This window comes from Terrapene carolina, unplaced genomic scaffold (genome assembly GCF_002925995.2).
Source record: "Terrapene carolina triunguis isolate 2854851 unplaced genomic scaffold, T_m_triunguis-2.0 Scaffold837, whole genome shotgun sequence".
Classification (NCBI taxonomy): Eukaryota; Metazoa; Chordata; order Testudines; family Emydidae; genus Terrapene; species Terrapene triunguis.
In genome coordinates, this window is record NW_020665188.1 from 893,009 (window position 1) to 916,230 (window position 23,222).

Here is a 23,222-nt window from a genome sequence, read left to right on the forward strand (position 1 = left end):
AAGCCCTGAAAGGGTGGGGGGGGGGGGGGGGGAGGAAGAGAAGGCAGTGGGGCCCCAGGGCGATGGGGTGTGTGGGGAGCCTGCACGGCCGGAGCCAGGAGTCAGCACATGCTGCTGTGTGGTCAGAGCCAGGGGCTGCGCAGCTGAAGCCAGGTGTTGGGATCCCACTGCTGCGCAGCCGGCAGCAGGGGTCAGCACCCAGGGCTGGCTCCCATCACATAGCGGCAGGAGCCTGGGACCAGTGGACAGAGCCAGGGGCCAGAGGGTGCCTGAAGTCCCACAGCCTGGCTCCCAAAGTCCCGCTGGGCTGAAGCCTGAGCCTCGCCCCCAAGGTAGACTTAGAGCTCAACTTGGTCCTACAACATTGTGCTCCACCTGTCTCTAGAGGCACTGCAGGGCAATGCATCCAGGAGCAACAGGGAGGGAGGGGGAGAGCCGGATACTTTGCCCCCCTTTCTCCCCCATCACTGTCCAGAAGGTTGTTGTGGCCACACAAAAAGCCCCTGGTGGCTACATTTGAGAAATGCTGCACTAGAGAGAGCAAAAACAGAGATGCCTCTATGACTGGAAGATGGCAAGGAAAAACCTAGTTGCAACAGATCCCAGAGCAGCAGGTGGGAGAAACAGCATTTCACGCTGCTGTTGTCTAAACACCACAGAGAGGACTGGAAAGGAGCAGGACAGGGGCACTGAGCTCCTCCCAAGCGCTTTATGTTTGTGCTACTCAGGATATATTTAAGAAAACTAAACTTGAATTCTCCCAACTCTTCTGCCTCTAGCAAGAAGCCCCCAAAGTCTCACACACAGGGCTACAGTGCAGAGAGGGGTGGAGGGTGTTGGCTTTTCAGGGGAGAGGAAAGCAGCACTGCAAAAGTGTGTATGTACGTTCTGCTCTGCTGCTCGGTCTCTGCCATGCTCCCAAAGTAAGGGTCAGCACTAGCCTCAGCAGAGCAGAGGAAAGGAGGGGGCAGTTGCCCACAGGTGGGAATAGCTGGTTGCCATTTCTCACCCTTTACCTGCATGGAATGAAGTACCACACAGCCAGTTTCTCCATCTGGATGTGCTTCAAGGCTTTTTCAGCTATGGCTTCCCAGTGTGCTGGAACACACAATGGCACAACCCCATGGGCAGCCTCACGGAGGACACCAGAAAGGGCCTGAGAAACCTATCCCAGCCGAGCAGCACAGCCCTCCTCTCCAGCGAAGAGAGCTGCAGAGCTGTTGCCTGTATTAGCTGTCAGATGTAGCATAGCTTGTAGGTCACACACCTATTTTCATTAGGACAGAGCCTTCTTTAGAGACCAAGTGCTTGCAGCTACAATACAGCCAGTTCTACTTAGATGCATAGCCAGTCAATTGCCATTAAACTTTGAGCAGTTTTATTACAGTGCTCCCCGCTGCTCCTGTTCTCTTGGAGGATTAAGTGCAGGGGATACCGAACTATTCCAACCAAGCCTTTGTGTGCAAAGAGATGGGGGAGTGGGAAGAATTCCTAACACAGAGTTCTAGACCAGTCACAGGAAGAGACGGGGTTTTTTTTTTTAGAGCTCTATAAAGTGAAGAAAGGGCAAGCTGATAGTGGATATTTTCAAAGACCAGACTCAGTTCTGGCTTGAAACTTTGTGTGAATGTTGCGGGCAAAAGACTATTTTTGGCATTAAGAAAGTCAGAAGAGGACTGAAGAGGCCATCTTCACCACCACCTCCAGAACTCCATCCGATGGCTCTATAGCCACTCCCAAGACCCTCACTCAGTTCACTTCTAATAGAAACTGACCTCTTTCAGTGGAGTTGTGTGTTCTGAAAGAATACGGCCCATTAGGCTCTGTGGGGAGGAGCTGAGAATGAGAGGAAATGTTAGGGGAAGATCAATGTGAGAGACACACAAAGAGAAACGAGGAAAATACATTGAGAGGGTCAAGAAAAGTAACATCAAAATATATTTAAAAACCAGAATTTCCAATTTGCACCGAGTTTAACACCCCCCTGCCCCCATTTTCTTTGGTCAGGGGCTTTGCTCACTGCTCCACTACCGGGAACTCTATAGGCAGCACCAGTTATGCCCTGAAAAAGGAAATATTTTCCTTAAGCCATCTGACCACCTTCACCATTTGCAAAAATCTGCTTGAACCATCGCTCCACCCTCCCTCCTTTTCGTTCTACAATGGGCAGAAGAAGACTGCAGATAAATATCACTGATTTCACTTTTCATTTGCAATCAAGTCCAATTTGTTGTGTTAGTATCCCTGCAGTCCATTGTACACCTTCTGCACAGATCCTTGTTTCAATAGCTGTTTGAGACCTACAAGAGAAAAGGAACAGTTATCACACAGCATGAAAGACCCCCACAATATTTACATATCTGACTTGACACAGAAGCCACTTGGGCACCCCAGATGGCACATCTGAGCAATGGAACACAAACATCTGGCAGTCCAACTATCTCACTGGACAGTTAAACAGAAGGGCTGTACAAGTCCATTTCAGCTAATCTTGCACTCTCACAAGGAGAGGTGGCGCTAAGTGGATAATGCTGTTATATTAAAGCCTTCTTACACATCCTCCCACAACACAGGATAGGCTGAAACACAAAAGGGCTGGGATCCAATGAGATAGTCACCTCTGCTACAAACTAAGCAAGGCAGCAGATGGGGGTGGGGTGGAGACAAAAAAGAGGCAGCTAGAGGAGATGCTCAAGATTCTCCCACACATACTACTTAACACACCACCCTGAGATCCTACTGGCCTGGGAGAAAAGTCGAGCCCAGGATACATTCTCTGGCCTTCTGTGTTGCTAGAACAATCCACTTAGTCTAGCATTTTACTGGGTGTTTTCTTTATGTGTTAATATTGATATCACACGTAGTAAAGCCATGTTTAAGACTATTTCAATGAATTATTTTGAAGTTGTATTCTGATGTCCTGTCTATATCCACGTCTTGTCTGAAAGTGAGGGCAGGGATCTGATTGGCTGGCATGGGGTGTCAGATGCACTGGTTAGCACTCGCAACACAATATCGCACCTACTTGGGTCACTGTATTAAGGGAAAGATAGACCCACCCACATCTCCTCCACTTAGTGGCCTAGGCTGCAAGACATGGGTGGGAGCGGGAGAGACAGGAAAGAGTGTGTACAGTTCTGCTGGTCTGAAGCTCAGCTTCCTGGTACAACAGCAGCGGAAATGCTACTTCACTTAGACTTTTAACCTTGTGTAGTGCTCCACGTTGCTTGCTCCCCTCTGAACATTCCAGCCTGCTCCTTCAGCTGCACGGGAATTAAAGCTCCAAAATAGTAATAAAACCAATTCAAAGGGCTGGTCTACACCCAGCCGCTAGTTCGGCGGCTGGGGATCGAAGTTCTGGGTTCGACTTATCGCGTCTGGTCTGGACGCGATAAGTCGAACCAGGAAGTGCTCGCCGTCGACTGCGGTACTCCAGCTCGGCGAGAGGAGTACCGCGGAGTCGACGGGGAGCCTGCCTGCCGCGTGTGGACCGCGTCTGAACCGCGGTAAGTTCGAACTAAGGTATGTCGACTTCAGCTACGTTATTCACGTAGCTGAAGTTGCATACCTTAGTTCGACTTGGGGGGTTAGTGTAGACCAGGCCTAAGAGAAGCAATATAAGTATAGAGCTCAGGTGTAAGCATAGGAACCCTCTAGAAAGTAATCTCTGGCTGGCAGGTGGCAGAGAATCTGGTCAAAGGGACATCAGAGAAGCAGAACAAGGAGATAGTTTTCCCATCTTTAGAGAGACCCTCTGGCAGGATTCTCACTGCTGGAGCAAAAGAAGCTCATGAGACACCTCAAAAGAAGGTGCACTTAACATTACAAACAGCAGGGCCAGTGGCCAAGAATGAGAAAAGGAAGGAATTTTTTCCCTCGCTAGATAAACAGAAAAGTACAGGACTAAGTATTTCTTGAATATTTAGGCAGCACAGCTGCCATTCAGACAGTCAATTTATGTCGTCGATCCCCGAATGACTCCAGTAGCCCAGGGGAGACATGGGTTGATCTCCTGATGTCCTCCAGAGTGGTGTCCATTGTCAGTCATCTGAGAACACGAAGCCCCAGCCAGTGCAGTTACGCTACAACTACCTCCACATATCTTGCTCAACCATGCAGCACTGACACCAGCCCAAAAGACAACATTGGTACTGCTGTTCCCTCCAACAAATCAGACCCTGTGGTGGTAGGGAAGTATCCTAGAGTTCCTATGAGCAGAGAGATCCAGCCTGCACAGTCAGCCACCCTCACTGGAGGACAGGAGAAGTGCCACTGAGTGCTCTGTGGCAGCCTTGCATAGGACAGTGTCCAGGCAAGGTTGGCAAGCACAACTGGTAACCAAAAAGCACCATCACCCCCCCTGCTTCCAGTGCACTAATACAGGAGAGGGAAATCCAGGGCTCTTGATGGAGACGTAATGGCCTCTCCTGCCTTCGTCTCTTTAGTGAAGGCTCCACCTCCTTAGGCTGGAATGCAATGCCACTGCCTTCAAGTGCTATACGTGAGATGGGGCTGACACTTGGAGGATCTCTTTGCTATGGGGGAGATGTACCATGCATTCTAGATGGGAACTGCCCTACAAGACTTCGTGGCAGGCAGCAGAGTGTGCACTAGTACCAAGTCTCAGCACCCAGTCTTCATTGACTCAGGATTTATTCTGCAGGGCATTCTGCACCAACCTTGTGCCAAACCAACAGAATCTCTCTCTCCAGGAGGGGTTGGATTGAATTCCCATCCCCATGCTTTTTTAGTGTGGAGTGACATTTGCAAGCATTCTTCATGTCCCTGCGCATTGTGACCCAAATCCTGGTCAGGGACATCGCTCTGCTACACTGACACAGCAGCCTTTCTTCCTCCTCTGACATATACGCCAAAGAGAAAGAGGGGCCCTGAAAGCCCAGCACAGACCAGAGCAAGCATCAATGCACTGGAGACAAGGCTCCTGGGGAAAACAGCAAGACACCTGGACAGAGAGCCAAAGCTGCAGCACACACCCAAAAAAGTGATGGAGAGCATGAGGCAGAGACCTCACACTTTTAAAATCAGGACTGAAAGGATGCTGGTGCTGCAGCTGTCAGGAGCTCCCCCACTGACTAGTCAAGAAGGAAGCAACTGGAATATTCTGAAGGCAGCATTTTTACACTCTGATGGTGGCACATAACACCACTAAGGCTTGGTCTACACTTACCCCCCAAGTCGAAGTAAGGTACGCAAATTCAGCTACGTGAATAACGTAGCTGAATTCGACATACCTTACTTCGAACTTACCGCGGTTCAGACGCGGTCCACACGCGGCAGGCAGGCTCCCCGTCGACTCCGCGGTACTCCTCTCGTTGAGCTGGAGTATCGCAGTCGACGACGAGCACTTCCTGGTTCGATTTATCGCGTCCAGACCAGACGCGATAAATCGAACCAGGAAGTTCGATTTCCAGCCGCCGAACTAGCGGCTAAGTATAGACCAGCCCTAAGGAGCTGGCTTCCACTCTACAAACTCTGGAAGATGCAGTTCTGCCATTCTCACACTAGGAGGCAGATACCCAGGAGGGAGATTCCTGGCAGACAGTATCTTCGGAAAATGTGCATGGTGGCCTTGAGCAAGCCCAAAGGTAGTCCAGATGCTTCCCTCTATGCTGCTTTGGAAATGGGAGAAGAGAGAGTCTCTCCTTGAGCATCCATACTCAACTGTGCCAGGATCCAATTCCTTCCTGTTAGTGGCAGAACGTGGTTTCCATCATCCCTGCTAGAGGGATATGTGGAAGAGGAGATCCTGTTTGCTGCTGCCTGGAGTACAGGAGCAACGCCTACCACAGGTGCTGGGGGAGGGGGTGGTGGGGAGGTCCTTCTAGCAGTGGTTCAGAAGCTGTGAAGAAGTGGGGGCTATAGATGATGCTTCTCTGTCCTGCCCCCAACTTTATGAGAGCTACCTGACTTGCCAATCACCACCCTCAATTTAGCTCAGACATTCACCCTCTAAAGAGGATTAAGTTGCAGCAAACTAAGTCCACTTTACTCCTGTGTGAGAGCATCTCAGGGGTGGGGGTTAATGGGCTATAATTTATGCACGTCGATTTCATAGTGTTAGCAGATTTTCCTTAAATTTCCTGAGCATTCCTGCGTAGACTTGGCCTATGTGCTTAGGGTAAGGAGTGGCGGGGAGAAAGCATCTATTTCCTGATGCAGCAGAGCAGCTTCCACCTTAACATCAGAGCAATACCCAACTCCAAAGAGAAGTGGAGGCAGATGCTGGGAAACTGTGCTGTTAAGTCTGAGCTACCATTCTAACAAGGGTGAAGCCAGTGCAGGGCTAAGTCCAGTTCTAACCCATCTCCAACAAGGGTGCAATCAGTCCCTTGGATGGGAGCTTTGAAGCAGCTCCAGATTTGTCAATGCTATACAAATATCAGACCAGTGGTTCATCTAATCTGGTAGCCTTCCAAGTACAGCAACTGAAACCAGATGCTTCAGAGGAAAGAAGAAATTGCCCACAGTACACCTAGCCAATTATATTATGCTGTATGCAGCGGTGGGGGAGAGAATTCCTTCCTGATCCCTGCAGGCGGTTATCTTAAAATCACATGACAAAGCTCTATCATTGTTCAGAAAATTGTGAGATGTTGTGGTAGGTTTTTAAAGCACAAACCTTCCCGCTGTTCGTCTGTCAGCTGCTCTTTGGGGAAGTCCACATCAAAAGTAATGATTAGTGAGCCTTTGATGTTGTTGTTATCAAAGTTTGGAAGACCTTCTCCTTTTTTCCACAGTTTGGCCCCAGGTTTTGTGATTTTATCCCGGGCAACATGAACCTACAAAGCAAGGGAAATTTGAGAACAGTGTTAGTATCCTGTTATCCTAAATTTCCTTTACAGCAATACTAGAAAGGCATGCTCAATACTGAATCTGCCACAAAGCCAGTAATATTCAGTGCCAGGATATGTAAGAGCACTGACACAGAGCTTAGGATAACATATGCCAGCACGTGCCCTCTAGCCTGGAGGCTAATCAGGGACTGTGTCCTCACTTGTAGCTTCTGGAGCAGACTCCAGATAGTCAAAATGGGTCTTTTTTTTAATCTCTGGATGAAACAAGATTGTTTATGGTCAACAGCTGCAACCAGGAGTGGACAAGTCCCTGTGGAGCACAGAGAAATCATTACTGAAATAATTTTGCTTGTAGAGAACATGAAAGTAAACTCTTGCCTCACCTTGTGCCCATCTAAATGGGCAATATCCATTTCAAAGCCTATCAGTGCCTCGACCAGCGAGATAGTGACGTTTGTATACAAATCATCTCCTCTTCTTTCGAAGACTGGGTGCCTGTGAACAGAGCAGAGGAACTTGAACCATTGACCTCTCTCCCCACCTCTTCTGCAAAAGTCAGGACTAGAGCTGAGCAAAATTGTTTTGGGAAATAGTAAAGTCACAGAAATATGCATTTTTCATGGCACTGAAACAATGAATGAGTTCAGGTTGAATTCAACAAATGGCTTTGGCTGAAAAAGAACTGAGAATAAAAATGTCAAAGATGTTGTTTCAATTTGACATTTGAAATGTTTCATTTCAACCTGAACAAAGCTTTTCAATTTTTCATTTTGGTGAGAAAAATTCAGAATCAGTTCAAAAGGAACCGATTTTGTTTTTTTAATATTTCCATTCAGGCACAGAACTGAAAAATCAATTATTCAGGACCTCTAGGTTACTTGCTTCCCTCCATTTATGAAAAGGCTTGGAGAATTCACATAAATCTCAGAAGAATGGAAAAGACATTCATAAGTCTGATTCAGCTTCCTTTTCCTGTGCTAGGGGAAGTGCATTACTAAGAATCTTGCCCTCTGAACTGAAAGGAGTGGAGAGGTGTGATAGGCACACTCCAGCCTCCGCATACTCCAAGTGTCCCCCTGCAGTGTCCAGCCCCATATCCATTGGACACTCACAGAATTACCAGGCCTGCTGATCCCAAAGGAACAGTTCACTGTCGCTTACTACTTACACCGTAGAACACAGCTCCATGTAACATACAACAGAGAAAGCAAGTGTAACCAAGGCTGGTGGAAGGCACAGTGGGGCTGTAGACAGGCTGCTGGGATCAGAGCTGCTGACCCAGGGCTGTTTAGCACATAGAAACTCAGGGTGCGACCTGCATGCAGGTAGCTGCTTGTGAGCATCCCAGGCTGGGAGCTACAGCGGTAAAGCACTGTAAGGCAGCCAGGGTTGAAGGGCAAGTGGTGACAACCCCTCACTGGTCTGGATTGCACTCCGCACTGTCTCATACATACCTAACTTCTCACATATTTGTCAAACATACATCTCACAATGGTTATAATGACCAGTGCGACACTGGCTTTCATTTGAGACCGTCCATTACATTCTCTAGTGAACGAATATGTAGATCACAGATGAGGGGATCCCTGCAACCCTTATGCACCCCTGTGACCTTTGACAGTTGGCACAAAGAGGGACCTGGGACACAAGAGCTGTGTCAAACAGTCCCACATGACTCATTCAGCAGCTTCCTTTTTCCTGTTCTAGCGACGTGTATTACTAAGAACCTTTCCATTCACAGGGCAAGAGGTGGAGAGGAGTGCCAAAGTACCATGTGATTCATCCAGCAGCTACCATCTAATCTTAGATTTTGGGCCAAACAAAGCAAAAGGGAAGCATCCTCTGAACAGCTGGCAGTAATCTCAAAGTATTCCAACTCCCTTAACATATGACACTCTGCTCTGCAGAGTCCTGCCTCCAGCTCTCTATCAAAACCATCAGAGGATTGGCTCTCTCGCCTCACTGATGCTGCTGATGGGTAACAGAGGTGCCATTTGAACTGCAAAATTGATACAAAAGACACTGGTAAGTTTTCTGTCTAGTAGCCAGGAGAGACGTGGGTTAGGCAGGCAGGTTACTTACTTGAGAACTTTTATTCGGAAGCGTAAGTCACCTGGCTCCCCGTCTACATGGGGTTCACCTGTGGAAGTAGGTTAGAGATGGTGTGTTACACTAAATCATCAATTGGTGCTTCACCAGCAATTAGCCAACTTGTCTGACATCAGAGAGACTCAGCTCACTTGATCTTATATTCTTCTTCTAAGCTGAAAAAAATCCACGCCATTTTTACGAACGACTCCCTGCCTACATGCAACTTCTTAGATGGAAGACCCCAGGCTTTTGGAGTCATGTCTCAATGAACATTGGAGCATGAAATTAGTGCAGAAGACTCACCTACAGACTGTGCGTGCGACCGATATGGCAACGTCCTGTCACATCCTTGGGACTCTTTATTGAATAAAATTTAAATATCTTTGAGGTCCATTGTATTAAATGAATGATTTATGTATTATTGTGGTTGTCAGCTGCAATTATATGTAACCTCTCTGGATGGGGGGGATGGGGGAGAGAGCAGACAGATGTGATACCTTGAAGTTCAAAGGACTATATTAAAAATGTGCCAGATGAACGGATATGGAGGGACAATAAATGTTAAGTGGATTTCCTGGGAATACCTAGGGAGAGGTTGATGCAAATTCCTCCCCTCTGGTTATGTGAAAACCCAGCCTTCTGAAGCTATGCCCTGAGGAGCAGGTCATTGTCTGCCGATTACCTGTTCCCAGAGATGAGATCAAAGGCCTGAACTGTACAAAAACAGCTGAACTACTCAGCCTGGGTTCTGGTTCTGAATCTGAGAGTTATGAACTTGTAACCGCAGAGAAAACCCAGTTGTGGGTATTGAAGGACTGACACCTACCAGAGCCAGAGGCTGGAACTGGGGTGACTCCTGGTAAGTTTTTTAGCATCTGGGTAGGTTCTTTTATTGTTTTAATGTTTTCTCTGTAATACTTTCACCTTAACAATAAATGTGCTTGCTTAGAAATTGCTGTGTGGTAGCTTATTACTGTGGGGAACAGACTAGTCATAACCTCTGGAGAGAAAGCAAAGCGCAGACGCTGGTCTTTTGGGCAGTCTGGCTTGCTGCGGACATCAGAGTGTAGACTGGGAACTGTGCAGCCTTGAAGATCCCTCAGTCAGGAGGGAGTGAGATGCGGGCCTCTGCCCAAGAGAGATGACTTTTGAGAAGCTGGAAACCTCTAAGTGGGTGCTGTTGAGGGACCACACTGGAGGAGCACAGGAGCCACTGCCATGAACTGTGACAATGTGGATTATCCAAAACCTACACAGCTATAGTTGAGATACTGTGTAGCACTACAGCTCACATTGATGACTAAAGGCAACCAAGGGTTTATTGGGACATGAAGTCATGATACTAGTTAATTCTGTTAAATGGCTAGAAGAAGAATTTTTGCATAATGGAGACTTGCTGACAAAGCAGGTTCAAGGCAGAAACTGGGTCAGTTTCCGAAGCACGTACCTTTCAGGCCCCATGGAACGTCAAGGGTGAGCTCAGGCATAGGGTACAGTGATGTAGGATTTAGCATTCTGCTCTGTTTTCCCTTTCGGCTTCCTGCTTTCACTCTGTCAGATCTGAACAAGTGATAATGGAGAAAGACTCCGCATGCTTGGGCCAGGGGACTTACATACACACTTCAAATAGAGCTGAGCGTTATGGCAGACATATGTCATAGGTCCTCTTTCTGATAGGAATGCTTTCCCTTTCTGTTGCCAGATGTCTAATATAAAAGCAAGGGGGCTGAACTCTTTAAGCAGGGCATTACTAAAATTGACTGTAGGATGCAGTCTCTAGATTGAGAGAATGCATAGGACAAACCAACTGCTTAAAAAGGGGCAAGTTCAAAACAATGTCCCACAGCAAGCAGTGAGATTCCTTAATGCTGCCCTCATCATAATCATCCTAGTGTTACCAAAGCTGATCTTTATGGTGATAGTGCCATACCTTCCCCGATGAAGGGGTACTCCATGCCATCCCTCACACCTGGCTCTATCTCTACCTCTAGTGTTCGCTCTTCATTCACAAGCCTGGGGAGATAAAGAGAAACAAAGTAGAAGAGTGGATGCTGTGCTCAGCAAGAAGGCAGGTTTTACTCATTTTATTGGACTAGCACAGGCTACTCCCACAGTGGACTGCTGCTTTTCTCCTGCTGCTTGTATCATTTACTGCTCACTACCCAGAGTGGAGGGCAAAAGGTGTCTCTTGCTCTGTCTCCACTGGTCAACCATTATAGACAGCAAAGAGCTAAGCTACTGAAACCATCCCAAGATCCCATGTACACCACTACTGCAGCAGTCCCCACCTTCACACATCCCAATGGGGAACTGTACTCCTATTCTACTTTAGCCCCTTTCATAGCAGTGCAGAATCACCTCTTTAGATGGGTGTAAAGTCAAGGAGAGTGGAGCTAAAAATGCAAATTAAAAAACCTTTCACTTAATCCAGCTTCTCATTTCTGCCACGACTGCAAAGTATATGATAAAACCAGCTGCTCTTTCCCAATAAGCCACCCCGCCACATGGGTCATACTGGTCACACATGCATGTCCTTCCCCCATCTAGTGGCCAGTTGTGATTAGCTATCCATATCGCAGTACAAGGCAGAAACACAACACTCACTTGACATTGGGACACTCATCACAGACAACTTCTTGAGTCATCTGGAAACGCCCAGGGCCTAGCTGGGTGGTCCTCATCTCCTGCCGGCAGTTGCATTTCCGTTTGCCAGGAGCCTGCCTGGCTACTGGCTTGTTCCTAACAACCTGCAAGAAACACATCCAGCAGTTTCATATCAACCAGTCACACTGTATAATGATCTCGAGGCTTTGCAAATAGAAGGGTTCTTTCAAGAAACATATTCTAGACAACGAGCTCCAAGATATCTGTGCTGCACCCAAAACAATAATTGCCTTTGATCTTGGAAATGCCTTCCTGAATACAGTCTTCAGTTCACTACCTGAGAACCCACTGTGTCACTGTTATAGTCATGTTCCTTTTAAGCCTGCTTCCCAATGCTTATCCACCTTTCTAAATAAAAAAAGGTAACATTAGGCTGAAACATCTGATGCCTTTGATGAATTATTTTGGGAAGCTGGCTAAAATTCCATTCCTTTTACAGTGACTAGGAAAGAGTTTTTTCTCTAAAGATACTTTTAGACTCCCCCCCCCCCCCCCATATTCACATCTCTGAACAAGCTTATTTTAAAGATTTAAATCTGGCTGAGGCACTTGTCACTGAAGTCAACAATTGAAGACTGCAAGCTGTGCAAGTGCAGTACATGGTGATTCTTCTTTTTAACAGGGGTATGCCATAGTGCTAAGCTCCTGGCTTTATTTCAAAACATGTCTTTATACCTGTTTTTTACTGGGTTCAAGGTCTAGCAGGATTTCTATGTCCAGATGCAAATACTTCTGATGTGCATGTGTGTCCATTTCCATATTATTTGGATGGGAAATCAAATAATGTTTTATACTGAAGAACCCGAGGAAATGAAACATGAAAACTGTTAATACAATGTTGAGATTCAGGAAATTAAAGTTATAGTTCCTAAATCTACCACAATTTGGTCATATTTTATATATTAAGGTATACAGTGCATATATAATATTGTATATTGCTGTTCACACACACTGGGTATATCTACACTGCAGCTGGAAGGTGTGATCACAGCATGTGTAATCTAGGTAGATCAAAGGTAGCTCAAGTAACATTAGCAGTGAAGATAGCCATGCCCACCCAAGGCATACTTCAATGGCTAGCTTTGGTATATCTACATGTGCTGCAATCATACCTGACTGCAGTGTAGACACACATACCCTTTAAGTTAATGGTTAATTGCTTTGGGAACCATAATTTTCAGTTGCCTGATTTATACACTTGAACCCTCAACTATAATGCTTGACTAATACAGCTTTTTTGCATTTAATTCAGTATTGGGGATTGCCAGCATCAGAGACATAACTAGTTAAATGAAAGCACCGTATATTTGCTAAACACAGAGTGTTAGGCGTCTGTTGTGACAGAGATGCTTGGCCATGTAAAAATTAAGTTAGATTAATATGGTGGCAACTACTTTGCTGAAAGAGGCAGGGTTTGATATGAGAGGACCTGACTTCAAGAGACTAAATAAGCTTACATCTTATTTAACGTTTCATCTCTTTGCTGCAGCTTTCCATTGGGTTTCAAAGTGACCTACTTGGGAACATCCCTTTCTCCACAGTGCTTTTGGTTCCCAGAACAGTACCAGGTACTTGGCAGCAACAGGAGGATGTAGAGCAGGGGTCTCAAACTCAAATGACCACGAGGGCCACATGAGGACTAGTGCATTGAACCGAGGGCCGCATCACTGACACCCCCCCTCGCTGCCTCTGGCCCCGCCCCCACTCCACCCCTTCCATTAGGCCCGGCCCATGCCCCACCTCTTTCCACCCCTTCCCTGCCCCATTCCAACCCCTTCCCCGAAGTCCCCACCCCAACGCTGCCCCCAGGGGGTGCAGAAAGGGTGCAGGGTGTGGCGGGGGCTCAGGGCAGGAAGTTGAGGTGCAGGTGGTGTGCAGGGTGCAGCAGGGGGCTCAAGGCAGGGAGTTGGTGGGTGGGGTGCAAGAGAGTGAGGGGTGCGGTACGTGGCTCAGGGCAGGGAGTGCAGGAGGGGTGCAGGATGTGGCAGGGGGTTGGGGTGCAGGAGGGGTGTGGGATGTGGCAGGGGGCTCAAGGCAGGGTGTGGGGTGCAGAAGGGGTTCAGGGTGCGAGCTCCAGCCCGGCGCCGCTTACCTAGAGTGGCTCCGGTGTGGCAGCGGCGCGCACCGGGGCCAGGGCAGGCTCCCTGCCTGCCTGCCCTGGCCCCATGCCGCTCCGTTCCAGGAAGCAGCTGGAACCGTGTCCCTGCAGCCCATGGGGGAGAAGGGGGGCTCAGGGTTCTGTGCGTGCGCTGCTCTTGCCGCTCCCTCTAGGTACCTCCCACGAAGCTCCCATTGGCCGCGGTTCCCTGTTCCCGGCCAATGGGAACTGCGGGGGGAGGTGCCTGGAAGGAGGCAATGCAGGAGCCCTCTGCCTCCTTCCCCCTCCTCCCCCGGCCCGAAGGGGTGTTCTGCCAGCTGCTTCAGAGAGCGGCACGGGGCTGGCAATGCCACAGGGGGCAATCCCGCGGGTAGGCAGAGGGGTGGGGGTGCACGGGGAGCTTTGCGGGCCACACGCAAGAGCCCCGCTTGTTTGAGACCCCTGATGTAGAGCATAAGAAATTCCAGCATTGCCTCTCACCCACGTCTGTTTTGTACCTCACCCATCCTCAGACACACTATTAGGAAGTAACCCATTTCCATTTCTTTCTAAGAATGCACTATTCACCAACAGTTAGGCCAGCAGTCATCAGCAAGCTCAAGGGTTCAACGGGGAGGGGCTCCTAGAAATAGACTGTTATACTTACTTCCACAAAGTTTCCTGAATACACTTCCTCCAGTGTAACTTCCAGGTCCACAATGATGTCACTTCCTCGTGGAATATTCCTGTCTTGCTGACGAGGACTTCCTCCAAACATGAAACCAAAATCCCCAAAGAAGCTACAGAGTAATGGACGTTCATTAGTTCAGTAAGAAGTTTAAGTTCACTCCAGCTATGTGGCTTCATAAACAGGATCTCTGTTAGAACACAGAGATCGAATGCAGCAATAGGCTTCCTTGAAGCCTCTTCTCACCACCATATAAGATGCACTGTACGGCAAATTGAACATTGTCAAACCAAATGCCTATTCTTGGCTGATATTCCTTCAAATACAAGTTGCATGCTTTCAAAAACAAACAGAAATCAGTTATTTTGGGAGAGATTTCCTTATTTAAAGTCATCACAGCTAGGAATAAATTTTTGGGACCACATCTGAGGTGCTTATATGGCCCCGATAACCGTAGTATCTGAGTTCTTCACAGTCTAACATATTTATCTCCTGTGAAGCAGGAAGTGCTATTAATCTCATTTACAGATGGGGACTGAAGCCCTGAGAGGCTAAGAGACTTGCATCCTCACAAAGGAAGTCTGTGGTGAAGTAGGAAATTGAACGCAGGTCTCCTAAATCCTAGGCTAAAGCCCTAACCACTGGGATATCCTTCTGTGCAGTACCAATGTTCAGACAAGGACACTATTTGAGGGTGGACACTGAGGGGTCTTCTTCAAGAATGCATCAACTAGCTTCAGGGGAATCCAGCCCTAGCAGACAGAGTGTTTAGTGGAGGAAGAGACAGAAACCAAGCATGGCCTTTCTTTTTATTCAGTCAAACTAGTCAATAGGGGCTGCTCTCATCCTCCAAGCAGACCACACACCAGCAGATATTGACACCCTAAAGGACAACTGTAGCAAAGATATCTCTATCATAAATGAATAATCCACAGGTTTACCCTGAAGCAAGAGGTGCTGTTTGAAGTGCTAGTGAATGAAGAGGTCAGATTTTGCTGTATTTAAACCAGTAAAAAACGGGAAAAGATGCTGTACCGTTTTCCTTAAAAAAAAAAAAAAAAAAAAACACACAAGAACCCCTAAACCATTATCTGTGGCAGTGTAATAAACACCAGGCACATCCCAGAGGATGCAAGAAAGATTCTGCATATTTAATGCAATTACAATCTATTATACATCACTCACACTAGCAAATCTGCCAAGTGAACAATGCTGGTTTGTGGGGGAGAGAGAACAAACATGGTCTTCATGCCCATTACTCAGTGGAAGAAGGGGTGGCATGTACGTGAAAGCAGCAGCTAGGATAGGAGTGTTGAATACACAGTGCTGATTCATTTATCTTTGACCAGGAAAAAATGAGGAGATTGAGGCTACTACTAACAAAGCATCTGGTCGGTGCTGGAGTCCGTGAAGTAGTATTGGTGTCTTTATATTATAGACAAAATTAGTCTTCCCTGCCTGCAGAGTAGTTTGCCTAGATGAAAGCTTACTGTGAGAAGATGTCTCCATGGGAACCCTGGTGACCATCCTTCAATCCCTCCTCACCATATGTGTCGTACTGCTTTCTCTTCTCCTCGTCTGAGAGCACCTGGAAGGGCAGAGGATGTGGGACAATAAACACTAGTGCGTAAGTGAACTAGGTTATTTAGACAAATTTTGAAATTAACCCTGCCGTTATTCCTAAATGAGGAACAAGAGACAATGGAGGCATCGAGAGAAGACTATTATGATGGTGCTGGTCATGACTCCGTAATTACCATTAAGTCAAAAGTTTTCAGTTTAACAAGAGCTATAAACCTTTATTTTGTATTCATCTAATTGAAACAGCAAAGCCAAGACACAATATAATTCAACACTATTTCAAATTTTTCATGGTGGTCCAATGGAAAATGAATTGATAGAACAATAAGAGTCGAAAAATACAGCCCTTTTGGCAGTCTTTCACTGAAGTGTGTCACCCTTCTTTGTAAACTACACTGCTGCTCCTCCTGCTCCAATATCAGTCATACAGAAGGAGCATTTGTCTAGAGAACATTTCATAATCTTTAGCCAAAATCTCAAGTTTGAGCACCAATGTGAAGCCACCAAATAGGACGATAAATCTGCCGCGGCACAAACATTGGCACTCACTTCCGGGACAACATGGGGCGAGGGAGGGGAAGGAAGAGAGAGTATGAGAGCAGCAACCTCAGCCGAGTTAAGGCGGAATAACTTCCCAAATTCATGGAATGTGTGACAATCAGATGTACTGATCCATTGATCCAAAAGCATGTGAGGTGGCTGTTAAAGTTTTGCATCAGAGGGGGGCTTTGATGAAGCTGGGATACATACAGCTTTTGGGTATCTGTTGGAGATGGAAGCAAAAGCCTTATGGAGTACTGGAGTGTGTTATTGACAGTGTTATACTCAATATAAAGTTGAAAAGGAAGGCACCAGTATTTCCTCTTAACTTCATATTTCCATGCTTTTCAGGTTTCAAGGGGGTAGCATACACCCTGATGCAACCTTAACTGCCACTAAATGTAGCTTTTGATTGCTAATTTATCTTGGTATTAGGACAATTATCAGCAGCAATAGCTATAGCTGGGCTGTTAAACAAATAAATCTTTACTACACCTGTTGGAGCACGTTCATAACTTTCCAAAATAACGAGGAGTCCAGTGGCACCTTAAAGACTAACAAATGTATCTGGGCATAAGCTTTCGTGGGTAAAAAACCCACTTCTTCCGATGCATGGAGTGAAAATTACAGATACAGGCATAAATATACCGGCACATGAAGAGAAGGGAGTGTACAAGTGGAGAACCAGTGTTGACAAGGCCAATTCAGTCAGGCTGGATGTGGTCCACTCCCAATAATTGATGAGGTGTCAATACCAAGAGAAGGAAAATTGTTTTTGTAGTGAGCCAACCACTCCCAGTCCCTATTCAAGCCCAAATTAATGGTGTTAAGTTTGCAAATGAATTGTAGCTCCACAGTTTCTCTTTGAAGTCTGTTTCTGAAGGTTTTTTTTGTTGAAGGATGAAGTTTAAATCTGTTATTGAATGTCCAGGGAGATTGAAGTGTTCTCCTACTGACTTTTGTATGTTACCATTCCTGATGTCGGATTTGCGTCCATTTATTCTTTTACGTAGAGACTGTCCGGTTTGGCCAATGTACATGGCATTGCTGGCACATGATGGCATATATCACATTAGTAGATGTGCCCCTGCTGAATGAGCCCCTGATGGTGTGGCTTATGTGGTAGGGTCCTCTGATGGTGTCGCTAGAGTAGATATGGGGACAGAGTAGGCAACGGGGTTTGTTACAGGGATTGGTTCCTGGGTTAGTGTTTCTGTTGTGTGGTGTGTAGTTGCTGGTGAGTATTTGCTTCAGGTTGTGGGGCTGTCTGTAAGCGAGGACTGGCCTGCCTCCCAAGGTCTGTGAGAGTGAGGGATCGTTTTTGCGGATACAGACTAACATGGCTACCCCTCTGATACTTTCCAAAATAGAAACCTTACAGACTGGAGTGTTCCATGCTTGGTCTGCCCAGAGCTGAAGTAGTTTGTAAAGTTGGAACACTACTGGTTAAGCTGTTTTAAATTAGGGGGAGGAGGCAAGAACCATACCTTTCCTACAATTTTATTTTTTTAAGACATCGCTATAGTAAAAATGGCTGGTATATGAAACATGGCAAGGCCATACTTCTCAATGAGGGCTACTGCTTTGTGTGATTTCATTTTAATTAAATAGGAGATTTTCAAATGGTCCTTATTCTACATGTACAGTGAGGGAAGATGGGCTGTGCATACATGCACAGCTAACAAGTATACACTGCTTGGTTGAAGGCACTTACAACAAGGTCCAATGCGAGTGAGTTTGTAAATTGTGTATACCATTCAGATGTCCCCACATCACCTTTTGGAAACACCCACAAGAAACACTGCATTGATGCAATACTAAGATTGCACAGGCAGGAAGTGCAAGAACTAAGAGCCCAACAGCAACATTAAATCTGCTGCATTGCACATACAACATTTTCTAATTTTAGTTCTGCAAAAATATTTAAGAATACAATGGACATGTAAGAGTCAATATTGGTGATGGAACCTGAATTTTTATGTTCCCTTAATGGGTTTAGTTGTGTCACTATGGTACCTTAAAGAGATATGGTTAACTTGAAATCTAGTCAACTTAAAAAATAAATTAATGAGTTTAATGTTTCAAAGACTACATGTGCCCGAGTCTCCCTGCTGATTTTTGTGATTTTACAATCACACTTTTCCAATTTTTTTAAAGCTATTGTGACAGAGATGCACAGAAAGAGGGAAAACAGTAAAATTAACAGTACAAAGTGGCATCAAAAGTGTCAGGACCCACATCCTGCAAAGCCTTACACATGCTAGTAGTCCCATTGATTTTAAATTGGACTAGTCATGAATGTAAAGCTAAGCATGTGCATAAGTTTTCAGAGATCTGGAACTTTATGTTGGAAAGAAAACAGGTAAATATTTTTCACATAGAAGAAGTGCTGAATTTCACTATTTCCTGTTTGCAAGAGAGACAGAAAACCCCCCACTTCCCAGGATAATTTAAGGATTTCCATTCAAAGTGAGTAAATAATTTGCTTTAAAAAGAGGTCCAAACTCAGCAAGACCAGTAGAAAACTTCCCTGTATTATCTGACCAAAAGTTACATCATCTCCTTTCATGCACTCACAACTATGTACTTGTGCAACAGTGATTCTACAGTGAGGAAAGCACCAGATGTGCAATGGCTACAATTGCAGATCTTAGTCAGTTGCAAAGCATTAGGGCCACCACTGCAGAAGCATAAGTGTGATCCGTATCTGTTCTCCAGCACAGTATCTACTCCAGAAGTTTTACAGACATACATACCCCAAATAAATAGATTCTTACACCTAAATAATCTGCTAGCCCAGGACAGCTGCTCACTCCTCCTCTACCTGAAAATTACTGTCAGTTCCTCCTCAGGGACCTCTCTCTGCTCCCTTGAGGCTTGAATGGAAAGGGACAGAGAAACAGCACCAATCACAAGAGCACAGGAGGAAGAAGGACAGCAGCTGGATAGTCTCTGGATAGTCACCTAAGATATGAGGTTCCAGCCTGCATTAATTTGAGGTGTGTCCAATATTAAACACGGAGGGTAGTACGAATGTGAGAGTTGCATGAAGTGAATTTGGGATGGCAGGGCCCACCTCTCCTTCTCCCTGGCATTCCACAAAAAACCCAGGCAGGTAGCCCTTCACTAAACTCTTCAGTGGCCTGGGCAGGCCCCCCCCACTTCATTCCCTTCTCCTGGGCCACCAACAGCCAAAAAGAGGACTATCTGTGTTGTCGCACCATAAGTGCCAGACAATAATTTTTAAGGATGTTCTCTCACTCCGTGAATTAAATACAGATTGCAAAATGGGTTTAATAGATGTGAAAGCCAGAAGGGACCATTACAATCATGTAGTCTGACCTCCTGTGTAGCACAGGGCACAGAATTTCAGCCAGTAATTAAGCCTGAATCAAGCCCATATTTTGTGGCTGAAGTGGAGCATATTTTTAGAAAGACAATCAGTCAATGTAAAGGCTTTAAGTGAGAAAGCATCATATTTGTTGATAATTAACCATTGAAACATCTTGCCTTCACTATTAGTTTGATTCTATATCTAACCCGAGTTAATCTAATTTTAGTTTTCAGCCAAGGGATTTTGTCAATACCTTTGTCTCCCAGATTAGTGAAACAGATCTTCTCCCCAACTAGGTATTTATATATATACACCACAATCAAATAATCTCTTAATGTTCTCTTTAAATTTCTTAAGTCAATTAACTCACATAGTGAGAACACCCTTAAACCAGTTTAAGACTGAAAACATTGTGCCATAAGCAACAGATAACAAAAGCCAGGTATCACAGGGTTTGGTCATTTGTCACATATTCTGACAATTTCCATTACACACTGGCAGGTCTGAAGACTTAGAAGTATGCTTCAGCTCCAGACTTAAGGACAACCAGGAATCAAATTTCAAACCTATATCCTATTAGCCTAGGAACAAATGCTAGGGATGGGAGAGGGCCGAGGAACTACAAATACACCTCTACCGATATAATGCGACCCGATATAACACGAATTCGGATACAACGCGGTAAAGCAGCGCTCCGGGGGGGCGGGGCTGCGCACTCCGGTGGATCAAAGCAAGTTCGATATAACGCGGTTTCACCTATAACGTGGTAAGATTTTTTGGCTCCCGAGGACAGCGTTATATCGGGGTAGAGGTGTAATTTTAAATGATCTATTTCAGGTACAACTATGAAATCCCAGAATAGCATATCCTGTCTGAAGATTCCAAAAGAATGCATCGAGATGTCCATTTTATTAATCGTGCACTAGCTTCCCTTCCCCAGCGAGAGAACTTTACACCAAAGTTTTGGTGCTTTGAAAGAATAAGCTATTGTTTTCCAGAGAAGAAAATTTAGCCATCGCTGTCCTCATACATCCTGAGCATCCACAGCAATCAAGCTGCCTTTGGTCCCAGAAAGCCAACTACTGCAATATCTCCTGCAAAATGAAACAAAATGTTCAGATCCCTATATAGGAATCTGCAAACTCCATCAAAGGAAACATTCCCTCTTTCCCACAACATGCAAGAGAGGATAACTTAACTCTGAAAATTAGAAAATTGGAATCCCAAAATTGGCCTGTGACCACTGCTAGAAACCTTAGAGTGACAGCAATCAGGTTATTTACCAGACTCTTTATGATTTTTCGCTATCACCTCCACTGCAGTTTGTGGTCAATAAACCTGTCTGATTTTTCACTTTTGTTGCAGCAATTCATTACCAACAGTGCAACGTAATCATTGCTGACTCCTCCTGATTAATGCCAGCTCCAAGGACATCACTGGGAAAGAGAACTTGTTCAACCATCACCGAAATGATGAGATGGGCAGAGATGCCAACAATACAGGAAAACCATGTTTGTGTTAGTGCTGGGAGCAGATACCTGATTAACTCACTGACCTCATAGGCAGCACCCAGATCCTGGAACTTTTCTTGTGCTCTCGGATCGTCAGGGTTTCGGTCCGGATGAAGCTGCAAAGCCAGTTTCCGATAGGCCTTTTTAATGTCTTTTACTGATGCACTGCGGGACACCCCCAGAATCTTATAGAAATCCCTCCTGAGAAATACAGAGCAAAATAAGCATCTAGTTGTGGCCTCTGCCACATAGAACTATTCCACGTGTGCAGCACATCTATCACTCATATGATACCACCACCACTGCAGCATCCAAACAACAAACAATAATGAATGCATCCTCCTTGCACACCTGAGAGTTTCAATAAATGCTATTAACACCCTTTTACACAGGAGGAATTGAAGCACAGAGACATTCAGTGACTAGCTCAAGACAATGTGTATGTGTGGGGTGATGGTGACACTGACTGCGGGCTGTGCGTGCAGGGGTGCGTGTGTGTGTGTCTGTAACAGCATAGTCAGAGGCTGTGTGTAGGGGATGGGCATGGGCCAAGTTTGGAAGATGGGAGGACCAGGATAGTTGGGAGCTGTGTATGGGGGATGGGCAGGGGTCAGCTGTGGGAGCGGGGGGCTGGGATTGTCAGGGGCTATGTGTAGAGGATAGACGGGGGACCAGGTGGGGGAGCACAGGGGCCAGAATAGTTGGGGTCTGGGAAAGGGCCAGGTGTGGGGGATAGGGGCATTGGGCTAGTTGGAGGCTGTGTGTGTGTGGGGGGGGTGGATGAGGGCCAGGATAGTCAGGGGCTGTGTGTGGGGGTTGGGGGGCCAGGATAGTCAGAGACTGTGTTGGGGGGGGATGGGCAGGCACCAGGTGTAGGGAATGGGGCCTCGGGGGCTGAGTGTGGGGGCTGGCCAGGGGCCGGGTATGGCATTGTCGGAGGCTGTGTTGGGGGTGGGTGGGCAAGGACCGAGTGTAGGGAATGGGGCCCGGGATAGTCGGAGGCTGTGGGTGGGGGATGGGCGGGTGGGCGGAATAGACGGGGGCTGTGTATGGGGGGGGGGAATGGCCAGAGGCCAGGTGTGGGGAATGGGGCCCGGAATAGACGGGGGCTGGGGGATGGGCGGAGGTTGGTCGCTGGTTGGGGTGGGCGGGGTGAGTGTGAGCGGAGGAGGGGAATGGCGTGGGCGGAGATCTGGGAGGCCCACGATGGGTGGGGGTTGGTCGCTGCCTAAAGGGCCGGAGTCAGGGGCTCGGAGTCGGTCTGAGGGATCGCGCCCCCACAGGCCCCGCTCCCCCGGAATCCCCGCCCACCGCGGCCGCACTCACCCGGCACTGGCCTCCCCGAGGAGGTAGAGCAGCAGCAGGCAGAGACGGCCGAGAGAACGAGGGACCATGACGGCGGCGAGGCCTCACTCCCCGCCGAGCCTGCACGGGGCCGGGACACGGCTCACTTCGCCTGGCGGGGGGGGGGGGGGGGGTCTTCGGCCGGGTCCTGCAGCGGCGGAGACTCAGTCGCCGGTAACCATAGATATGAAACAGAGCCCGGCGAAGAGAGTGGGCCAATCACACTGTGGCACAGCACGCGGCCCCAGTGACACCTCACCAATCACAGTCGCACACTTCACCAACCTCCCGGCCGGACTGGCCAATCACATCTCTCTACATCACCTACCCCAGTGTCCAATCAGAATACCAGGGAGGACAGTGACATCACTACCAAAAACCAACTAAAAGGGACCTCTCAGAGATTGCTGGTCTGGAGGGTAGCCAATCACAGGCTGCTCGTGCCTCCCGGCCAATCACGGAGCGGAAAATACGACCCGCCTCCACGCTAGTCAAACACACCAATCAGAATCTCGTTACTGTGACAGAAAGCGCAGGCGCTGCTATGTCCCAGGGCCCCTGTGTTCCCGCCCTCTCC

The 23,222-nt window shown here is 47.1% G+C and overlaps 1 protein-coding gene across 1 annotated transcript; it reads right to left on the reverse strand.

The window, feature by feature from the left end:
- Nucleotides 1–1,920: 1,920 nt before the first annotated feature.
- On the reverse strand, nt 1,921–22,899 carry DNAJB11 (DnaJ heat shock protein family (Hsp40) member B11). The gene is made up of 10 exons (XM_024206362.3): nt 22,628–22,899; nt 21,346–21,502; nt 15,826–15,923; nt 14,315–14,447; nt 11,511–11,653; nt 10,837–10,919; nt 8,898–8,955; nt 7,199–7,310; nt 6,641–6,800; nt 1,921–2,300 (listed from the first exon to the last, which is right to left on the reverse strand). Exons 1-10 carry the CDS (start codon nt 22,693–22,695, stop codon nt 2,236–2,238), a joined length of 1,077 nt encoding a protein of 358 aa, XP_024062130.2. The 5' UTR covers nt 22,696–22,899; the 3' UTR covers nt 1,921–2,235.
- Between the last annotated feature and the right edge of the window lie 323 nt (nt 22,900–23,222).

Coding starts and splice junctions, on each gene's coding strand:
- DNAJB11 (XM_024206362.3), bottom strand. CDS start 22,695: ATGGTCCCTCGTTCTCTCGGCCGTCTCTGCCTGCTGCTGCTCTACCTC. Junction 8,956..10,836: donor GTACCCCTTCATCGGGGAAG/GTATGGCACTAT, acceptor CTACTTCCACAG/GTGAACCCCATGTAGACGGG. Junction 6,801..7,198: donor CCCATTTAGATGGGCACAAG/GTGAGGCAAGAG, acceptor CTTGCTTTGTAG/GTTCATGTTGCCCGGGATAA.